Genomic DNA, 20,230 nt, shown 5'->3' with positions numbered 1-20,230 from the left:
CTGCAGGAAACCTTGCAGGCATGCCTTTTTGTCAGTACTATAACTACATTAATATATTGGGCTTAATGTTTTCCCTACAGAAACACATGTTCAGGTGTGAATGTAAGGACTTTGAGGACCTTTTATGGTCTCCATTGGATGTAGCAAATAGTTATTACCTTCACTATAATACTGAGTTAAAAAACAAACAAACAAACAAAAAGTGGCATATACTTTAGACATTTCAGCTCCTCTCCTGGATTTCTTTCCACAGTGACTTCTCAGAGTGTTTTTGTTTGTTTGTTTGTTTTTAAAAAAGTCTTGTGACTTCTTTTAAGATCTTTCTCAATTACTTGTGTTACTCTGTTCTCCCATTTGTGAATTGTGACAAACGTACTGTAATGCAATTGGAATAAGAAGAAAAAGTCAGTTTTGTACTGCTTTCTTTGATTGCTTGGCAACTTAAATGTAGTGTTACACTAGAAATTGCTAGAAAGTTCTGCATTCATATCCATCATAAATGAGAACTTGCTTACACTTAAATTCCTGCCAATGTGCTGTGTTCATTTTAATCGCTGGTGAAACGATTTCCTGGTTAACTTTTTTAGTTCTTTATCAGTTTAGTGATAAATGCCGCTGTTATTTAATAAATGTGAAAACACCACACTGTGATGTTCATGGTGTTTTGGAGTTCAGTGTTGCAACAGTTTTTCTGTGACCTAAGGGAATGAGCGAGAGATGTGGATCAGTGTCTATGCAAACTACAAATAGCTGTATTCCCAAAACGAACCTGAGAATAACTTGTTTTTCTGGTAATTTTATCAAAAACGAAGACCTTGCACCATTGTAAGTTTAGGGCCAATACTGCCTTCCTGTCTGCCTGTACAGATGAGATTTGGTCCCTCAAAACTGCCGGAGGCCTCCCTCTGGGAGCCGCGGCCTGCTGCCCCCTCACAGAGGTGCTCCCCGAGCTTGAGGGTGGCAGAGGGAGGAGGCGAGGATGAGCTCTTCTCAGCAGCCGTCTGCTCTCAGACTTCTGTTTCGGATCCTGGCTGGGAGTCAGTGTCATTTTAAAGCTGTGTTTAACTCCCTGTCATCCTGCTCCCCTCTGGCTCCCCATGTGCTGCTTTGAAGGCAGCCCCTGGGGTCAGCGGCTGCCTGCCTTCTGCGGGAGCTGAGCTGCCCCTCAGAAAGGGAGCCCGAGAAGCAGCGCAGAAACAAGAGTCAGACAGACCTGTCAATGGCTTTTTCCTCCCCCCGAGTGTTAATTGTGGTCACAAAAGTTAAGTGCTTCTGTAAAATTAACATCTTGGTATTACGTATTTATTTTCCACCATGTAGCTTCAATGTCAAGCTTACTCAGCAGACAAGTCAAAACAGGAATATTTTTTCTAACTGCTGTTAGAGCAAGTCTCAGCCTGGGATCTCAGAAAATCACAGTGTTCGTTCTGGTTAGCAGCTAATAGGAAACAATAAAGATTTAGGGTTCAGAATTTAATTGGCACTGATGTTGATGCAGGAAGCACAACAGCATACAGTTTACTCTTGTGAAGCTTTATTGATTCTTTTTTAAAAGGAAAGCTCTGATGAAAGTAAAAAGAGGCGTTTAATTTGCAAGTATTTCTAGTCTGTTTTTTTCTGAAATGTAAATGCGTTTGTATCCCTCTCTATCCCTCACAGTAAATATTCCTCAAGATCTTCTGATTGAGAGGTAGACACGGGAAAAACAAAAGCATATCATTTCTATGGTTCATCTTATTCATTTGGATGAGATTTGGGCTTTCTTGCTTATGCCTTGGATTTACATCTTTTCTAAGTCTGATGAGAATTTGGAAGCATTTTAAAGTATTGTGACATTAGTGTATCCTCAAAATCTTCATCCCAAATTTTAATCTTACAGTGACCAAATCAGTAATGCCACCCTTGAAGAGGTGATGATATGAACAGGAGCTACCTTTTTGCCATTGCCTGATTGCCTGTAGACTAAAGACTAGAAAGAGAACTTTTTTTTTTGTCACTAAGTCAAGTGACCTTTTGAAAATCAGTGAGCAACTGAGGGTATTTCTTCAAGTATAGATTCATCCGATGCTTTCAGAATATGCATCAAGTCAAACATATGCTGCAGTGCTAGCTACACAGGCCTCTGAATGACTTCCATGGCTTCCTTGCAAACCATGATAAATGTTGAGTCCTCAGGGCATCATCATTGGCACAGCCACCATAGATGTATTCATAGATGTATTCAATAGCTGATATCTCAGTCTCTGCTTTCAAAATGCTTGTGTGTTTGTTGTTGTTCCTTTTTTTGGAAAAGACTGACCTATTTACCCTTCAGTTTGATCAGTCCTTTTTCTCCATAGCGTTGGTGACAGATTACACACATTTCTTTTGGTCTGGATTTACAATTTCAGATGCCTGTTTCTGTGACACTATTACCAGCAGCTCTTAGCTTTTTGTTGGCTTTCTGCCATCTCTGCAACCTTTTTTCCTGCTGCTCTTCAGGAATTCGTTTTCACAAGACATCTGCAGGCAAGCCTTTTTTGGGTCTTCCAATCCACCGGGCTTTAATAATGGCCTCTTGTTTATGTAAAATCCTCTTTCCTTGAAACTATTCCAAATATCTAAAATGTCTACAATCTGAAAATGAATTTCCTTTAAAATAGGGGGTCCGAATGCCTTTGTTTTCACATTCATGGGAGAGTTTTGATGGTACTGACCAGGTTTCACTGCTCGAAGAGGTCAGTCAGTCTGTGGTTCTTAACCTGCCGGATTCCTCTTTGTACACCACAGCTCACCTCTTGCCCAAGAGCTACTTCTGATTCTGAGTGTGTCAGAACTGCTATTCATGCAGGTGTTACTGGAGATCTTGGCAGATATCCTCAAAACCTTCTAGGCTGGAGTTACTCAAGGCTGATCTTTTAGTTCAGAAAACAGTGGCATTGTTATTCCATATCTAAATGTGCTATTCCCAATCTTTTGTCTTTTTAGCCTGTCTACAAGATACATGTTTGATCCCCTTAAGTGTGCTTCTAGTTTTCTCTTAAGTGTTCTCACATAGATCATGAAAAAGGTGATTCTGATTTCACTGTCCTATTGAAACCAATTGTAGATCCAGGGCATCCTCTTTCCACTGGTGACTGACCAGCAGAATGTCTTAGTCTTTCTTTAGGTTTCTGACTTGTTCCTGACAGACTATAACTGGTTCCTCTTCCCCATCTCACGGCCATGCACCTCGTGATGTGTGTGGTTGCTTTCAGGGTTAGAAGGTGCTTGTTTGTCTCCTGTAAAGCTGTTTATCCTGAGAGGCAGAAGTAGTCCAGGAGACTCACCAATGTCACCTCAGCCCCTTCCCCATTAGTAGAAGTGAGGAAGGCTACAGCTCAAAACAGAACTTCATTTGCTGTTAAATAACTGTCCTTTCTGCTCAGAGCCTTCATTTGCCATTGTTGCCGCAAGATTTAAAAAACATAATATTTTGAAGTATGTGAAAAAGAAAGACTTGGTATAACTTTCTTGTTGTAACTCAATAATAAGAGAGACCGCACAGGAGCAATTCATTACTCTTTGCCTTTCAAGCACTTAAAAGAAAAACAGAGCTGAAAATATTTCTTTGGGAGATACTGAAATACCTCATTAGATCTTTCTTTTTTATTGGCTACTGAGGTGATAATTCTGTAACAGGAAAGAAAGTGAGGGTAAATTTTGCTTTGATTTATAGAAATGTGTTAATTTGAGCTGAATAGACTTTTTTTTCTGATCTCAATATTTGTTATCTGTGAGTATTGTTTTGTAATACAAAGTTTCTACTTTTATTTTAGAGAATAAGTAGGATGGGGAATTTGCTAGTTCTCTGCAGCATTGAAGGTGTTTTTGGAGAAATGAGTAGCTGAGTTTCTAATAATTTTCTTCATTAAGTGCAATAGTGCTCACTGCTCATTTAAATTACAGGTTTGCATGTAAAGCTAAGACTGAAAAATGCAAAGAAAATAATATATATGTTTAAACAATGAACCTTTATTTAAACCTTTGTTTCAGTGAGATGGCAGGTTTGTACAGAAGAATAGTGAAAATGGCCAGAACAGCTCAAGTTAGCATTTTTCTAACTGGGCCTTACATTTTCTGTATGTGCAGCATATAAATGGCAAGCTACTGAAATCTACAGTAGAGGAAATTCCCCACAGTATGTTGGTCAAACACTAATGAAATGGTGAGCCCTGTCTTCATGAGATGGACTTGGTTATTTCAGCAGTGTGTGGTTTCTGTGTTGCTTCTCTGAGAAGGCTACCATTGAAACTGCAGTGAATAAATTCTTGTTGCATTGGGAGAAACTGAATTGTTCAGTCTTCTGACTAGTCCAGATAATGTAGTTTTCTTTTTAAAATTTTTGGAATTTTAAATGGAAACATGAATTCTCTGTTGTGGACTACTTAAGTTTTTTAGTTTATGCAGTTCAATTCTGGTAGCCAGTATCTTCAGAAAGAGTACCTGAACTACAGGTTGCAAGACTGGAGCCTTAGTGTGTGTATTTCAAAAAAAATAAAAATAAAGTATTAAGCTGTTTAACTTCTGAAAGTTCTGCCTTAAAATGTAGCATAAGTGATCCGAACATTTCTTTGTTTTCTGCCAGTTGTTGCTGTCTTGCCCAGGTCCTGAAAGGTTTCTGGGTTATCTTCCTAGTCAAACATTCCTGCTAATAGAAGTACCATTTGAATAGCCTGGACATTTGCAGGGAGTGAGAACAAATGGCGACATGCCCCTTCTTAAGAATTTGATTAGACATTCTGAATTTTTCTCTTGAATGTTCAGTATTAAAAGATGAATCTGGTGAAAACCCATAAAGTTTTCCCTGTGATGAAGAATGCTGTTCTCTAGACAGTTTCTGTGACTGTTTTTTTTGTCATAATGGCAGCCCAAGCATGGATGTGAAGCAGCTTTTGGCAGGAATGTGCCAATGTCTTGGATAAAAAGGTTGGGTTCAGCAAAATAAGACTTCTCTTCTTCATGAAATGGATGATGCTGCTTGTAAAGAAAGCTGTTTCATTAGAAGGGGTTCCAGCTTATTTTTATGTCCATATTTTTCTATCTACCAGTTTTATAAGTTCCTGTTACTGGTTTTGTTTCTCATTTTGTGGTAACACTTTTCTTTTTCTTTCATGTGCAGAACTCAATCTTCAGGTTTTCCAGCGTTGCTCTCAGCTTTCTCTGTTTATTTTAACTGTTCCTTATATTCTTCTGTTACCTGATAACTTCAAATAGAGAACAGGAGTTGGAAGTAACCCTTTAAAGCCTGAATAAAGGAAAAACATGTTTTTTGACAACACAAATCTTATTCATTTGATCTGTCCCTCATCCTTTTTGTATTCCACAAATGTATGTGACTCCTGTACATCTACCACTAGTTCAAGTGATGAATAGTTTGTAGAAAGACTCAGAGAAACTGAAGAACTGTGAGCCAAAGAAGAGTCTTTGGTCAGGTTGAAGTTGTTCTTTTCAACTCTGTTCTATTTTTTGATGGCATATGTTTAAACACATTTAAATATACTAAAAATATTATTATTCATGAAACCAAAACAAAATTGTACAGCTTCTTTCAGTGAAGACAGAAGATAATTCAGATTTCACCTTTGCCCAATTCATTTTGTTAACAGAATATCATCTCTGATTCACTCATAGTCCTACTGTCTTTAACTTTTTAAAATTCTGGTGAAGATCAATTTTCACCTTATCATGGAAGAAGAAGACAGGAGTGTAGTTGACAAATACGTACAGATGTTAATGATAATGATTCTTGTCCCTTATTCTCAAAACTCTTTAATATGTTTTCACCTGTACTGTGACTGCTGTTGAAGTGCAATCTGTGTCAATAAAAAGAAATGAAAGAGGCAGAGGTCTTTATATATTTTCAGTTCCTTTGTTGTTGTTGTTTTTGTTTTTTTTTTTTGTTGTTTGTTTGTTTGTTTTTTAAGGCAAATTGAACATCTGATTTCTTATCTTTCTGTTTTCTTGATTTATTTATTAAAATCTATTTCATATTGACTTTGCAAATAATCTGGGTCTTACAAGATGTTATAATACACTTCTGGAAGCTTTAAAATTGTTTCCAATGAAATTCTATTTGGGACACAGGTACAGGGAAGCAGTCCTTTAAAGTAGTCTACTACTTTTATCTATGAAGTACAGAGGGAAATGTATAATTTTTGTACATTTTAAATATGCTCTAAATGAAAGACTTATTAAGTAAATGAGGGTGTTTTTTTTTGGTAGAAGATTCCATAGTTAAAGATGTAAACCTGCAATTTCTTGCTTCTATAGCACAACATAGTTCAGAGCTGAGATTAGAGAAACCCTGTAGAGTGGCTAATACTCGAGGGCATCCCCAACTAGAAAAGTATGTGAATTTAGGCATGGGAGGAAGGAAGGATCTGCTTTAAATTTAGTGTAGGGTCACTGAATCTTAATGATAGATTAAACAAGGGAGGTGGAATAATGAATAGGGGTATGCAATGTGTAGCACTAATACCAGAAGTCCATGGTTTTCACTGGTTATTTAATGTCTTTTCCCATATGTTTCTGAATAGAGCAGGTTATGGCAGGGATGAGCTAAGGAATAGCTTTGTTAGTGAGTTGTTAAATAGGCTGAATTCTCTTTAAAAAAAAAAAAGAGTATATGTATATTGGAGAGGTGCTTGTTAATAGTATAATCAGGCACCTTATGTTTATATATCTTAAATGTAGCACTATTAGTTACTAACTGGTGTGTAGACAGACTGTTCAGATTGTCTGCATAATTTTATTTTTCAAGGTGAAACTGACAGTCATTTCTTGGTTAAAACAGATATGAATTTCGTATTCTTTCTGGATGCTGTTGATGTGAAGAAAAGCCCAAAAAGAAGCGGAAATCTGGTAGACATGAAAATGAGATGGAAGAAATACCAGACAATTTTTTTTTGTTAATAAGAAGCTGAGTAACAGCTCAGTAAACCTTGTTTTATAATTAGTTTAACTTGAATTTAAAATAATATCAATACATCATCTGTTCAAATGCAACCACACAAAATAATTTATTGTATTTTATACTTAGGGTGACTGAGAAAAATACCACGGTTCACTTTGGTGTTGAGTTCTTATTCAGTTCTCACATGTCAGAGTCTGCCACCTACTCTATACTAACAACCTGAGCAAGGTTCAACTAAGAAAGTCAGTTGTTGAGTTATTGGTGGGTTTCTGCGTTAACCCATGATTTCTTTTGTATAGTAAAGATGCCAGCAGTTTTTTAGAGATGATGTACTTTGCGTATCATTTCTCCCTTGGGTTACTAATGCAGTTGTAAGCTCCCTAGAAGGTGCAGTGCAAGTCAAGCTAGGATTTGACCTGTCATTCCAACTCTACAGTACTGCTGAAAAAAAGTATAAGGTGTGAGACTCTGTGGCTCTTCTTCCTTTTTAGATGCATCTTGTTGTCTGGTACTGGAAGCAAATGGACTGCAGAGAGAGCCTACCAATCTCTCTAATAAGCAGCAGACTTCCTGGGATGTTTAGGTGTAAAAGTGGTGGGAAGAAAGAGGTAAAGCACTGAAGCTGAAGGAGTATTGGAGGATTTCTTCTGCATTGTAGTACTGCACAACTCTGCACAATAGTTCTGCTTTGCTTCACAAGATATATTTCATATGTCTAAATTTTGCAAGTAACTTCAAACTGACCATTTTGAAGCATTTGAAATAGGTTTTATGCTGTCTCTAGTAACAGTTAAATACGCTCTCATAAAAATATTTTATCAGTTGTCTAGAAATGAGATAAAAAAACACATGACAAAATAGTTACTTTATGATATGTTAAACTGAAAGAAGGAGGTTTGCCACTTAAAATAAGGATCTTCTCTTAAGCACATGGGATTTAGACATTTTATGATACTTTGAAACCAAATCAGACTTTATTCTGAAACATGTTCAGGTAGGAGTGGAAGAACGCACTGTTAGAGAAATACATCAAGAGTATAAGTCTTAGTAGCATAAACTGAGATTTTCTGGAGAAAGTAGGATTGAGTCTCATTGGATTAAAGTGGAAAGATATTTGTAAAAAGAAAAGATTTTTATTTATTTATTTATTTTCAATATGAATGCAAATGGTGTGTTGTTGTTTTTATTTTTGCCATAATTAAATGCAGCAAAAAGGGGACATCTAACTTCCATTCATCTTCTTAAATGGTAAAATAAGTGGTCATTTTATCGGTATGACTGATTACTTTTGAAACCCATGAAAATGGACAAATAGGGAAGTGATGAAAGAGCAATACATGTATTTATCATGCTTTGGCTGTTGCAAGCCAGTTTCTTTTGAAATGAAGGTGAGGGTGTTTGTCATCAAATAAATTTGTCTAAATTCAGCTTTCGTTCAGAACATGACAGCCGTGAAAATGTAACAGATCTACTCTCCACTGCAAGAATCACGTCCTCTCTCTCTCTCACTTCTACTAATAATTCATGCCCTAGAAATAATAATATAGTAGTAATTCACCATGCTATAGCTCAGTAAGTCAATTATTTCCTTAAAACAAAAAAATACAGCCACTATAAGATACAGGAAAGTATAATACAGACTTTTGCTGAGGAGTTCACACAATAATTTTTAACAAAGGAAAGAGATTGAAAGGTAGGAGCTGCAAAATTATACTTGTTTGCATAGTAGTCTGAATATATGCACACATGATATGGACAAACTGGGCTGAAACCTATATGATGTGCAAATTTTTTCTTAGCTTCTAATCTTTTTTATATTTTACCATTACCCCATAGTGGCTGTAGCTTCTAGCCTTGTCTATTGTAGGTCTGAGAGATGTTGGGATGCACAGAAGGTGTATTTAGTAAAGTTTGTTTTCATACCAATTTTAAGTAGTTTGAATTAGAGGTACTGCTCTTGGTCATGCCCTTAACTTCATGATTGGTAAGTGTTAAGGTATATTTTTCTCCAGGTTACTGATCTCATCACTCAAGTAATCTATTAAGAATATAGGTAAAGTCTCCAAGTATGCAGACCATGTACAAAATTTTTGTTCCTTGGATCCCGGCTCCCCCTCTTTCATGAGGTTAGCCCAGATGCAAACTGTTACCCTAGCGCAGCCTGTTTTTTTTTTTTTTTTTTTTAAGCTCTGAAGATATAGAACTGATTTTAGTAATTATGCTTGTCTAATTGCAGTTGTCTTCTAATCCATCATTCATGGCTTCTTCCTAGAGATATCCTAATTCAGCTTGTATATTTTGAATTTGGTACGGTGAGGTTCTCTGTCTGGCTTCAGATCTGCTACAGCTGCACGTGCTGCTGCAGTAGAGGTCTTCCCATCATGCTTTTAAAGCAATCTGAAATCTACTGAGAGTTGGTAAATAAAAGCAATGTTTTCTATAGCAAAACAAATGTCTAATTTTTCCTAACAGGTATGGGATTTTGCATGAGTATGGACTTCCAGAGCTGTCCTGCTCATTTTACAGGGGACTTAAAATGTTAATTTTGAATGGGGATAAAATCCTTGACATTTGGTGATTTATCAACATTTTAGGACATTAAAGCAGATAGACTGTAGCATTAGCAATTTCTTTTGGTAACTTTCCTATGGCAAATTAATATCCTTCCTTGGGGGAACAGTATTAGAAGCTGTATTTGTCCTTTATTTTGGGTGCTTTGTCAAAAGAGCAGTTGTCTGTTGTTAGTGACCTGGTAATAGATGACTTAATATCACTTGCCTGTTCTCTTTTATAATGCACATGAAGATCAGTTAAAAGAGCTGTGTCGTTTCATTTGTATTATTAATAAATATGTTTTCTTAAATGAACATGTGTATGGGATGGAGAAGGAAACTAGGACTTCTAGGACTATCTCCTCTGAGTCAGCACGCTATTTAGAACCAAACAAAACCAAAAGACTTCAAGTATTATCATCAGTTTTATTTTGTTAGCAGAAGTCGTTAAGGCATTTTCAAACTAATTCATAAAATTGTTTTGCCACTAAGTCTTTGTTGTTTGATCTCTTTTAACCCTAATCACATCTTCCTTTCAATTTCGAATGTCACAGCTAGCTCACACTCTTAATTCTTTCATACCCTATTTCAACCTTATGCTTGTGTACTGCTAAAAAGATTTTTCTTTTAATACTCATATCTCTTGCCTCAATTTTTTAAGGATGTGTTTCTCCTTCTTCTGTAAGAATTTATTTCTTCTAACTTTCTATTAAGAAATTCAAAGGGTCATGCATTTTTAAGTTCAGAGGGGATTATCACAATTAGGTCTCCTAGGCACTACAAGCAGTGAATCATAGTAATTATGTAGGCTGAACCTTTGGGGAGCGCAGGCCATATAGCTGCAATCGGCAACTTCTGCATCAAGTTGAAAAGATTGTAAGTTGCATTTAGCTGTAACACTCTTCTAGAAGGATACCTAGTTTAGGTATTTATGGATGGAGATCAGCAGAGAAGCCTTTTACTCTGTAAAATTAAAATGTGCATATATGCTGGCAGAAAAACATGATTGAAACATTTTTAACAATTCTTATTAAAGTTACTTCACTGTATCTTGCACGTCCTGCATTGCGTATGTGTTTGCCATTGTGTGGAAGTTTAATTTCTGATATTCAAATTTCTGATATTCATGCTCAGTATCCTTAGTATGTCCAGCTAAGAGATGGTGAATGAGCAAATTGAGATGTGTAGTGAATATAGCCAAACATTTGCGACTTGCTGCAGCCAGAGGGCAGGTCCAAAGCAGTGGCAAAAAGTGGTATCTGGTAGTTTGGAGAGCTCAGATGAAGTCTGGTGGAGAAGTTGGGGCAGGAGGTGGAGGCTGGAAAAAGGTGTTTTTGGATTAGAACATAACTTGCTAAAGATTTGAGGGGGATATCCCACATGCTTGGGATATCCATCTTTTCAGATTATAATATAGGTATGTATTTGGTTCAGGTAATCTGGAGGAATTCACGTAATAATGATCAGTGTAATGGTTAATTGAATCCTGGTTCTTAGTTTCTTTTTCAAAATGTGCAGTTTTAGTATACAAAAATATACTGGTGTTACCCACTAGATTTTTTGTAGATGGTGGGATTGAGATTAAATTGGCAGAAAACTATTAAAAAATAATAATAAATAAATAAAAGTGACATCCAAGATGGTTTGATTTGAGAGAGGTTTAAATATGAGTTCCAAATAGTGAAATCAAGGGTTAGGAAGTATGAAAATGTGTGAAATCTATGAAAGTAATTTATTCATGACATTTTTGTTGCTGAAATGAAATTGTAGGATGCTTTTTTACAAGTGTTTACAAAATGTGATGAACTTTAAATGTGTTATTGAAGTCTAAGTCATCTGGTAATGCTTGCACTCTAGATGGGCTTCTGATAACTGTTACTTAGGGGTAACTTAGAGGTATTCTAAATCTATTTGAATAAGTGTTATGGTTCGCAAATACAGCTCAAAGGCGATATAAAGGGAGTAGGTAATCTGAAGGTGACATTCTGTCAGCTGTAGACAGAACCTGGCCAAGTAACTTACAGGGAAAAAAATACAGTTTTTGGAGTTTATGACACTTAAATTTTGCCAATAATATCTTATGTAAGTAATTTGGACTGTATCCAGCCCTCAAGAATTTGCTTCAGTAAAATTAAATTAACATTTTTTGTTGAATTTTCCACACTGAATTACTCAGCTTTCATTCTTTGCCGTGTTCAAGACATGTTTAATGACTCAGTGTAATGGACCCGAGTCTGGGGAAAAAAATCTGTGAGTGCTTAGCTGGGGACCAAAAAAATCCATATGCCTCTCTAGAAGAAGGGGATTCTGGGGAGTTTGTTCTCATGTCTAGTATTCTATTTTCCTAAATTAGATTTTTTTTTTTTTCCTAAAAAGTTATGGTGAATCATCTCGCTAAGTTTGTTGTCTCCTTGCAGATTTTTTTCTCCTGAAAATTTTCCCTTTGCCATTTCAAAATACGTAACAGCAAAATAATGCATTAACTTCACGTCCGCCTATTCAGCCACTTAATCTTCCTTTCAGTAGTTACCTGTTTCTCCTTGCCTCATTACTCAAACTGAAAATAGCGTGGATTACTTATTTTAAATTACTAATTTCTTCCTTAGACATGGGAAGCTCTTATTCCACATTTCCAACAATTAGTGGCAAAATTTATGTACTTCAATCTCTTTTCTAGATATTGCAATTAAAGATTTAGAAGAATCAAAAATGCATTTGTGGGTTAAAGCTTTAGCTTACTGAGGAAAACTTTAAAAGCACAAAGCAAAAGATAAAATATTTTGATTAGAAATATTCCTTTAGATTACATTAGAGTGAATTGAGTAAATATGCAAATGGAAATAGTTATTTTAGCATCATGAGTCTGCCTTGGAGAGTTTCAGTGCTTTGTAGTTGTTGAGCAGCAAACACCAGTATTTTATAAAGCCTGATTCTGACATCTTAATTGACTAACTGGAAGCATTACAGAATTTGAGCTTCAGTCAGCTGTTAGAAAGTTATCATTTCATGTCTTTAGAGATGCGGTACTGCTTGTAAAGAAAGGGCTAGTAATGTGCTGTATCCTGCTTGTGGCTAGCTGGCTAAAATACAAAATACTTTCTCTGTTTTGGCTCACTTTTTCTCTCCTAACCTCTTTCCTTTCTGTCCTGATTCTTTACTATTCTCGCAGAGCACATCTGTGCAGCAGCTTGTGGCAGAGGTGTTGGTTCAGAAATTCTTTCTCTACTCTCGCATCTCCATATATCTAACAGTTTTTGGTAGTCCACAGTTAACAGAAATTACCATTTCATCTGCCCCATCTTCTCTGTTCAGAACTACCCATAACATTAGTAGCCTTTCAGCCTCGCTGCTTTATCACCTCTGACACTTCCCTGTGTGTAGAAACCTGGAGGTGCCGTCCCCGCTTCCCGTGAGTTGCTGCCAGAGCCGTGATGCTCTCCACTATCTGTCCTTGCAACATTTCTGTTCTTTGGCTGAGGTGTTAAAGGCTTTCCTCTGTAGTCTTGATGATGATCACTTCAGCTATTTTTTCCCCCTTTTCCTCCTTGTTTTTCTTCACTGAAATGCTTTTGCTTACTTTGCATTTCTTCCTGTCACTGCCCCATCCGTATCATTGCTGTCCCCTGAAAATTGTACTTGCTTGTCTTGGCTAATTCTCTGTTACAATGTCAAAGTCAAGATTCCCGTTTTGCTATCAAAGCCCCATGCAACCTTGCTCTGTCTGCGTCTGATCTCATTTCCCTGCATCCCCCAACTCACATTCCACATTCCTCACAGTCCTCTGACTTTATTGCTCCTTTTGTCTTCCTTTCATGCACTCATTTTTGCACTGTCTTTCATGCTGCCTATGTGCCTGGAACAGTCTTTAGCATCTCAGCCAATTTACAGCTTTGCATAAATTATATTTAATAATAAGACTAACAAAAGTTCATTATCTACATTATTTCAATTAACTTTGTACCTGCATAAGCAGAAAACAGCCTGAGGGAAACTACTGTTAAACTTTGTTGTGATTTGTTGTGATTCAAAGATACAGATTCAGGCACGACACTTCTTTGATGATTCAGCATATTTAATTTTTTTAAACAGTTCTGTAGATGTTAGACTTTTTAACAGTAAATTTCGGGTTTTACTAGTTTTCTAGAAAAAAAGCTTTTTACTCCTGATATGTGAAACCACCAGCAGGTCGTCATCATAGAACCTGGTACAGAATTCTTGCCCTGTTACCTATTTATCTATTTTACTTCATTTCATCCTTACTAAAAGAGATGTGGAAGGGCTTTGAATGTTACATTAACTTCATCTCTGGAAAAAAAAAAAAAAAAAGTGTCTTCTGTGTTTAATCCTGTTTTTTAAAGGAATATTCTTACTTCCTAAAGAAGCAGTGAAAGGTAAGAAAGTAGGACTCAGCCTGTATCTGGGAATTTCTCTCAGTCTGGCTACTTCGACATATAGGTTTTTAGAAACATCTTTTAATATGCTAACTTTGTTCTAATAGCAGAGAAAATCAGTAAAGGTAAAACTTTATGTGCTTCTGCAGCACCTGGTACAGCTGCAAAGCAGGGTATTCTGCAGGAATTATATATACTTACATAAAAATCCATCTGAAATATTTGTGTTTTTTTTCCCTCATTCCTTTTAAACACTGCTATTGATACTGTTCACAGATGAATTGAGGTACCAAATAAATGTGCCTCTAATTTGTTTTTAAATGATTTAGTATATTCTGGAGATTATAATCTGAGGGGTGGCTGCCATAGTAATGTGCCAGTCACCACGGCGTCTGAGCATGATGAAAAGAAATTCTGCACTACACAGAGACAATACCACCAATTAGTATTTCTAACTGATCAAAGCCAGGGAACCAAAAAGTTTGCCAATAAATGTAGCTCAGTGGATGGCACTGGAAATTAGTTAGATTTACATATACTTATAAAGATTGCAGTCTTCCTATTAACATCATGGGAACTTTAAATGCAAGTTTAACAGACACTTCTTCCACTCACTGTGCAAACTGAATTTTTTTCAGTTGCATGAAGAATATAGCCATAGGCTTTTATTTTGCTGATGTAGTGAAGAAGCGTTTCATGCTTATATTTAAAATGAATATTTATTTCCTCTTCACATATTTTTTAAATTTTAAACTGAAATTGAAACAATGAAGAAAAGGGAGATTCAGTAATTGATTATTAAATGTTTGTAGTTTCTAAAACTTTTGCATTCTGCTTTCTTGATACTGTTCTAATTACCAGATGAACCTAAAAATTAAGTTATTTTAAAGCAAACCTATTTTATCTTAAATAATTGATTGCCTCTTCTTGTTTGAAAGAGGACTCCTTTGGCAAGGATTCAGAATCCAGCTATGATCTTAACCCGAGCAGTTTGTTTAATCAAACATTACTCCAATAAGTTTTGCACGGTCTCCTCCCCGACCAGCCCTGTCTAGAACAACTAGTTTATCCTGCGACGAGTTGCTCAACAGATGTCATTCTGGTAGAATAATGCAGCAGAATACTTGTGCCTTGGCTAAAATTACTTCAACTTTGATCACTTTTGTTCAGCACATCAGTCTGGCATTGTGCTTTATACCAACATAACACTTTACCCCGAGCATGCCTTTCAAGCTTAGAATAGCAGAGGAATGTTATTGAATTCAGTGCAGTTACAGATGAGTTAATGAAAGAAGGGAAATACTGTTTTTTTCATAATGCTTTTCTGTTGTGCTTTGGAATTAAAAGGGAATTTGAGGAATGTGACTTCTGAGTTATTTATTTTTACTTCTGAAGACTTTTTGAAAACAATGTAATGTCGTTCTATTGATCCCATGTTTCCGTAAATAAGTTTCTCTTGTTATTTCAAAATAGCTCCTTTTATAATTTAATATTGGGAAAATACAACTTTTTAATGTGTAATTGGAGAATGCTTATCTCACAGAGATGCTTTATCCTGGTATTTATTGCAGGAAAACTAAAATAGCAAGAACCATATTCTTGTGATCACAGCTCAGTATTGTTACATGTTGATGGGATGTTGTGGGGTCAGTTCTGAGTAATGACATCTCTTTACCTTGATACTACTGCGAAACGAACACTGCACAGCAGGCCAGCTTCTTGTTAAGAAGCACTGAAGAAAGGCTGTTTGTTTTGAACAGTAGGAATGAGATCATACACCAAGTTCTATAGGGTTCTGTCTTCCATAATTCCATTTTTCACAGGTGCGTGTGTGTGTGCATACACACACATACACAAAGATGCTCTATATATGTATATTTGAAATGGATTTAAAGAAATGGTTTTTGTAATTAAGCTGTACTTGTATTTTTAAGGCATGGCATTCTTAAATATGGGGAAGCACTAATACAAAGTACACTTTAATTAATTAAAAATATATCAGTATTCTGTCTAAAACAAAATAATATTCTTGGTTTATTTTTCAATTAAAATACAGCTCTCAAAATTTTAATGCAAATATAGTTACCAGGTCAGTCTCCCTGCCAAAACTTCTGAACAATACTAACATTAACATAAATGTTATGTGGCATATATGTAATGTACCATTTACGACAAATTTTTGTAATTTCCAGCTGACAAGTAACCAAGTGAAAGGCTAAAGAGGTCAACAGAATATGCTGTTTGCAGTCATAGTCCTGGCATTTGCTTCAAGTTGTCTTACCCATCTGCCTTAATGTCTTTTTGTTTAATGTGTCAAATACATGGTTATTCTGTCTGCTGGCATCAGACTGTGTGGCCTCGTAGAGCTGGGAACAGGACACAATTTGTGACTTCCTGAGATGTTCTGCTGAAATGTTATGTCAGATGTTAGTAAAATGTATCAAACCTAATTTTTATCTATCTGAAAATATTCTTTTGGCTGTTGTAAAGGTTGTTGAGGTCTTCGCTTACAAATGAAAGTAAATTTGTGTAGGCAGAGGAGGACCACACATTCCTGTGTAGCAGTTTAATAGAAAACAAATCAAAACCCAGCAGTGTTTGCTGTAAGCCTTGCATTGGCCACGGTTCTGGTGGGGCAACGTTCATGTGTGATTGTTGCTTCTGCAATCTTTATCTTATTATCTTATTATATTTATATAGATATTACACAGAATTTGAACTCACTAGACAAGTACAAAAATACTTTTTTGTTTTTGTTGAGGTTTTAATAATTGCTCATCACAAAACATCTGATGAAATGCATCAGTTCTTTTTTAACGTGTTAATGTTTTTGAGGGAAGAGTTTTTCGTGTTTACCATACTTCATTAACAACAAATTCTGAGTGATATTTTATAGTTTTTTTTTTCTTTAGCAGTTTGTTCAGTTGCTTTCGGCAGCATTGTACTTCAGTTGTGTTGCACATAAACCTCTGAAACAGATCTGAACTGTTGGAGGACCCCATTTTACAATAATTGGAAAAGAATCAAAAAGTTGGGAGTTATGATGAAAATGATTGTTTGCCTATACACTTTTGATGGTACAAGTCCTGATTTTCTTTTCCAGGTAAAGAGGAATGTGTACGACCTAACTAGTATCCCCGTCCGTCACCAGTTGTGGGAAGGCTGGCCTCCTTCTGCCACAGATGACTCAGTAAGTAGCTTTGGTTCTTGTTTCATTTCTTCCTACAAATAGCTGATTTTAGCCGTATTTTGATCAGAATCGCACAATGGCTTTTATCAACCCATATACATTCAACGGAGCTTTTTACTGAAAGATGAAAGTACTAAGTTATTGGCTTATTGAAGCGCATTTCCATGGAAATTATTCATGTCTATCAAATTCATTGTGTTTTAAACTACAAGAAGCCAGTGTTCCTAGATTGAAACAAAATTGCACATAAGTTTGAAATTTGAGGAGGACTATTGCAGTGTCCAATCTTCAGGAAAAAAATCCAATTTTTACATATATTCTGAGTAATCGATTCGTGGATAATGTCAGAAGCACATGTTAAACAGGCAGGTTGAAATCAGTGGAGAGTATCTTCTTTGGTTCTTGGAGAACCAATATATCAACATATATCAACATTTGCAAGATTGTATTTTGAAATTGTAAATTTTATGTATGCAAGATGCTTCAATTTTAAAACATATTTTAAAGGTTTTATTAGTACCATTATTTAGAAATAGAACATAATATTATCTGAGATTAATGTAAACTCAGTAACGGAATTAACTATAGAGAATTGCCTACAGATTTGTGAATCTGTGGGATTTAACTGCAGAGTTCTGTTAAATATTAGACTTGATTCCTTGAAAGGTTGTCTCTACAGCATATTTTACATCGTATCTTTCAGTTTTGCTCAGACATTTTTTTTTCTGGTAGTTCCTCTGCCAGCTGGTGAGGTTCACCTTTATTTTTAGGTTTCTTTTGTTTTTGTTTTTAAACACTTACATAATTATGTAGCTATGTTGTATGTAGATGTCAAGACAGTGACCTGAGAAAACTATAGAAAAACTCGAGTACTTTCATTTTTATAGAATCAAACATTTGAACTAAGTCTTGATCCAGAGTATGCTACAAAGTGAAGATGGAATTAGGATTTGCTGTTTCTGTATGTTAGTATTATCTTCGATGCATTACTTTCTACTTTCCTGTCCTTTCCTACTCCACTTCTTGTAAAAGAAGATTTGCTGTTTGTACACAATTGCTGTGTTTTTTTCCTCTGGGTAAAGGATTTATGCAAATTAAAAAGAAAAATGCAAAAGCTGTCCAAATTTCTAGTATAATTGTTTGCAGAAACAGTAATTAGGTTTGAGAGAGGTGGGTTAATCTTTGTCCGTGTATTCAAGAGCGTATATGAGAGTATAGATATAAGATCTGAAATTAACAGCATGTTGTTGTGTGGTAATTAGTCTTTGAAACTTGGATCCATTTTAACATTTTATTAGTTTACATTAGCCCAGAGAAGAATTGGAAACTCAACCCTTCTAATCTGTTTTCTCACAGCTGTTAGGAAAAAAACAATAAATGATGGGAAAACCTTTCTTTGAGTAGGATATACTGCATATGTAAAACTCATAAATCAGTTTTAAGTCTGTTTTTGCAAATGACATTGTTGCAGGTGAATTTTTCCCCCTTTCATCTTTAATGAAATTGGTGAATGTTGAGTCATCTGCTCCAAAGCAGGAGAGTCCTCAAAGCTCACTGCTAGAGTCTGCCGCAGCTGAGACTTGTCAGCTGTGTAAACAGATTGGAATGTGTTACCAACAAAAATATAATTAATTTCTGTCTAAAATTAGAGGCAGTAGCTTACTATTTATAAAGATTTAATGCTAGCAATGACTATCTGCACGTTTTTTCTTCTGCAAGCTGGAAATATTCAGCAATAATTACTTAAGTAATAAGTAATGATCTCTCTCGTTAAGCGACAGATTTTTTAAAACACTTTTCCCATCGGTTTTGTTTGCTGTATTGTGTAGTGCACAGTCACAATTAAAGAGTTAAAGACTTGATTAAAATACTTTTTCATTTACATTTTATGCAGCAGAAGAAATACTTTGTAATACCACAGGAGGTTTTTCAGTGCAGTTCTCGTTAACCTTTGGCTTAGCAAACAGGACAACTAAATAGACTTGGCATAATTGGATTCCTGTATCATCTTGAGTCTCTTATGAACCTGACAGACTACGGTCTTCTGACATTATCAGGAAATTTAGTGGAGTCAATAGTCATTTAAAACATTGTTGCTTCGTCTCCCCTCAGAGTTAAGATACGTTCTCTGCTTGTGCTACCTAATGAAATATGGGATACTGTATGAATTGTCAATAACTCTTTTGCACGCTTTCACCAGGGAAATAGGTACCAAAACGTCCCCAAGTAGGAGAATGTTTTCATGCTGTGACGCTTTAATTGTGAGAAACAAGGCGTACACAGTCTGTGGAAATCTCATTTCACCATTCAACAAAGAAGCGTTTTTAGCTTTTATTGTGCCTGAATAACTTTAACACCGTGAATTATGTCTGTTCTGCTCATTAAAGTTCAAACAATGTCAATGTATGAGTTTAAAATATTTTTTTAACAAGTTTACTTAAGTAAAACTTAAATTAAGTCTTTAATATTAATTAATCTATTTTGGAGGTATGTCATCAACTGATGCAGTGAAGTCTTGAAAATTATCCTAGAAAATTAAAAAATAATTAATTTGATTTAAATAGGTTCATGGTTTGTTCTCAATCTTTGTTTATTTTGGATATCATGACAACCTGAATGTTACTGAGCTTATAAAATGAAATGTGTTTTTGAATTTTTAGTGAATTATTCTGGCTTGGTTTTCATTTTCTTTGTTGCATTGGCTGAACTTCTAAAAGTCCTCTGGTAACTACTGCTGTTGTTGAGTGGAGTGAGCAACCTTCTAGTATGTATGCATTAAAAAAGTGAGATCAGTAGTAGGCAGTATTTCAGTTACAGTTTTTAAATGGAAGCATCATGATTTTATTTACATGAGAGCAGGTGATTTTTGGGGTATCAGCTTTACAGATGCATGTTTAAGGTAAAACTTTTTCCCCCCTGAGGTCGCTTTTTACTTTATTTCAGTAGGATGAATTTTTTGACCTGGATCTTTCTGTTGTTTTTTTTGGTAGCAGAGAACACCAATACTCAGTATGGGAAGGAGAGAGGTTGCTTTTGCTCTGCTTTTGTTCTCTGTATTAAAGGTAGAACTTTATCCTTATTTGTTGTTTTAAGCCATTTCCGTGTAGTGATGCAAAATGCATACTTCATTGCAAAATGCATCACTAAAAATTCTTCATAATGC

The 20,230-nt window shown here is 35.7% G+C and overlaps 1 protein-coding gene across 2 annotated transcripts in view; it reads left to right on the top strand.

Annotated features, from left to right (window-relative positions):
- The window catches only part of FAF1 (Fas associated factor 1), a 161,841-nt gene that overhangs the window by 63,479 nt on the left and 78,132 nt on the right, over positions 1-20,230 (top strand). For both annotated transcript variants that reach the window (XM_072041622.1, XM_038182665.2), the window contains exon 8: positions 16,981-17,067. In XM_072041622.1, the coding sequence (XP_071897723.1) occupies positions 16,981-17,067 (87 nt within the window). The remainder of the gene's footprint in view (positions 1-16,980; positions 17,068-20,230) is intronic.

The sequence above is a fragment of the Anas platyrhynchos genome, chromosome 8, assembly GCF_047663525.1.
Source record: "Anas platyrhynchos isolate ZD024472 breed Pekin duck chromosome 8, IASCAAS_PekinDuck_T2T, whole genome shotgun sequence".
Lineage (NCBI taxonomy): Eukaryota > Metazoa > Chordata > Aves > Anseriformes > Anatidae > Anas > Anas platyrhynchos.
This window is presented reverse-complemented; position numbering and strand designations above follow the sequence as displayed.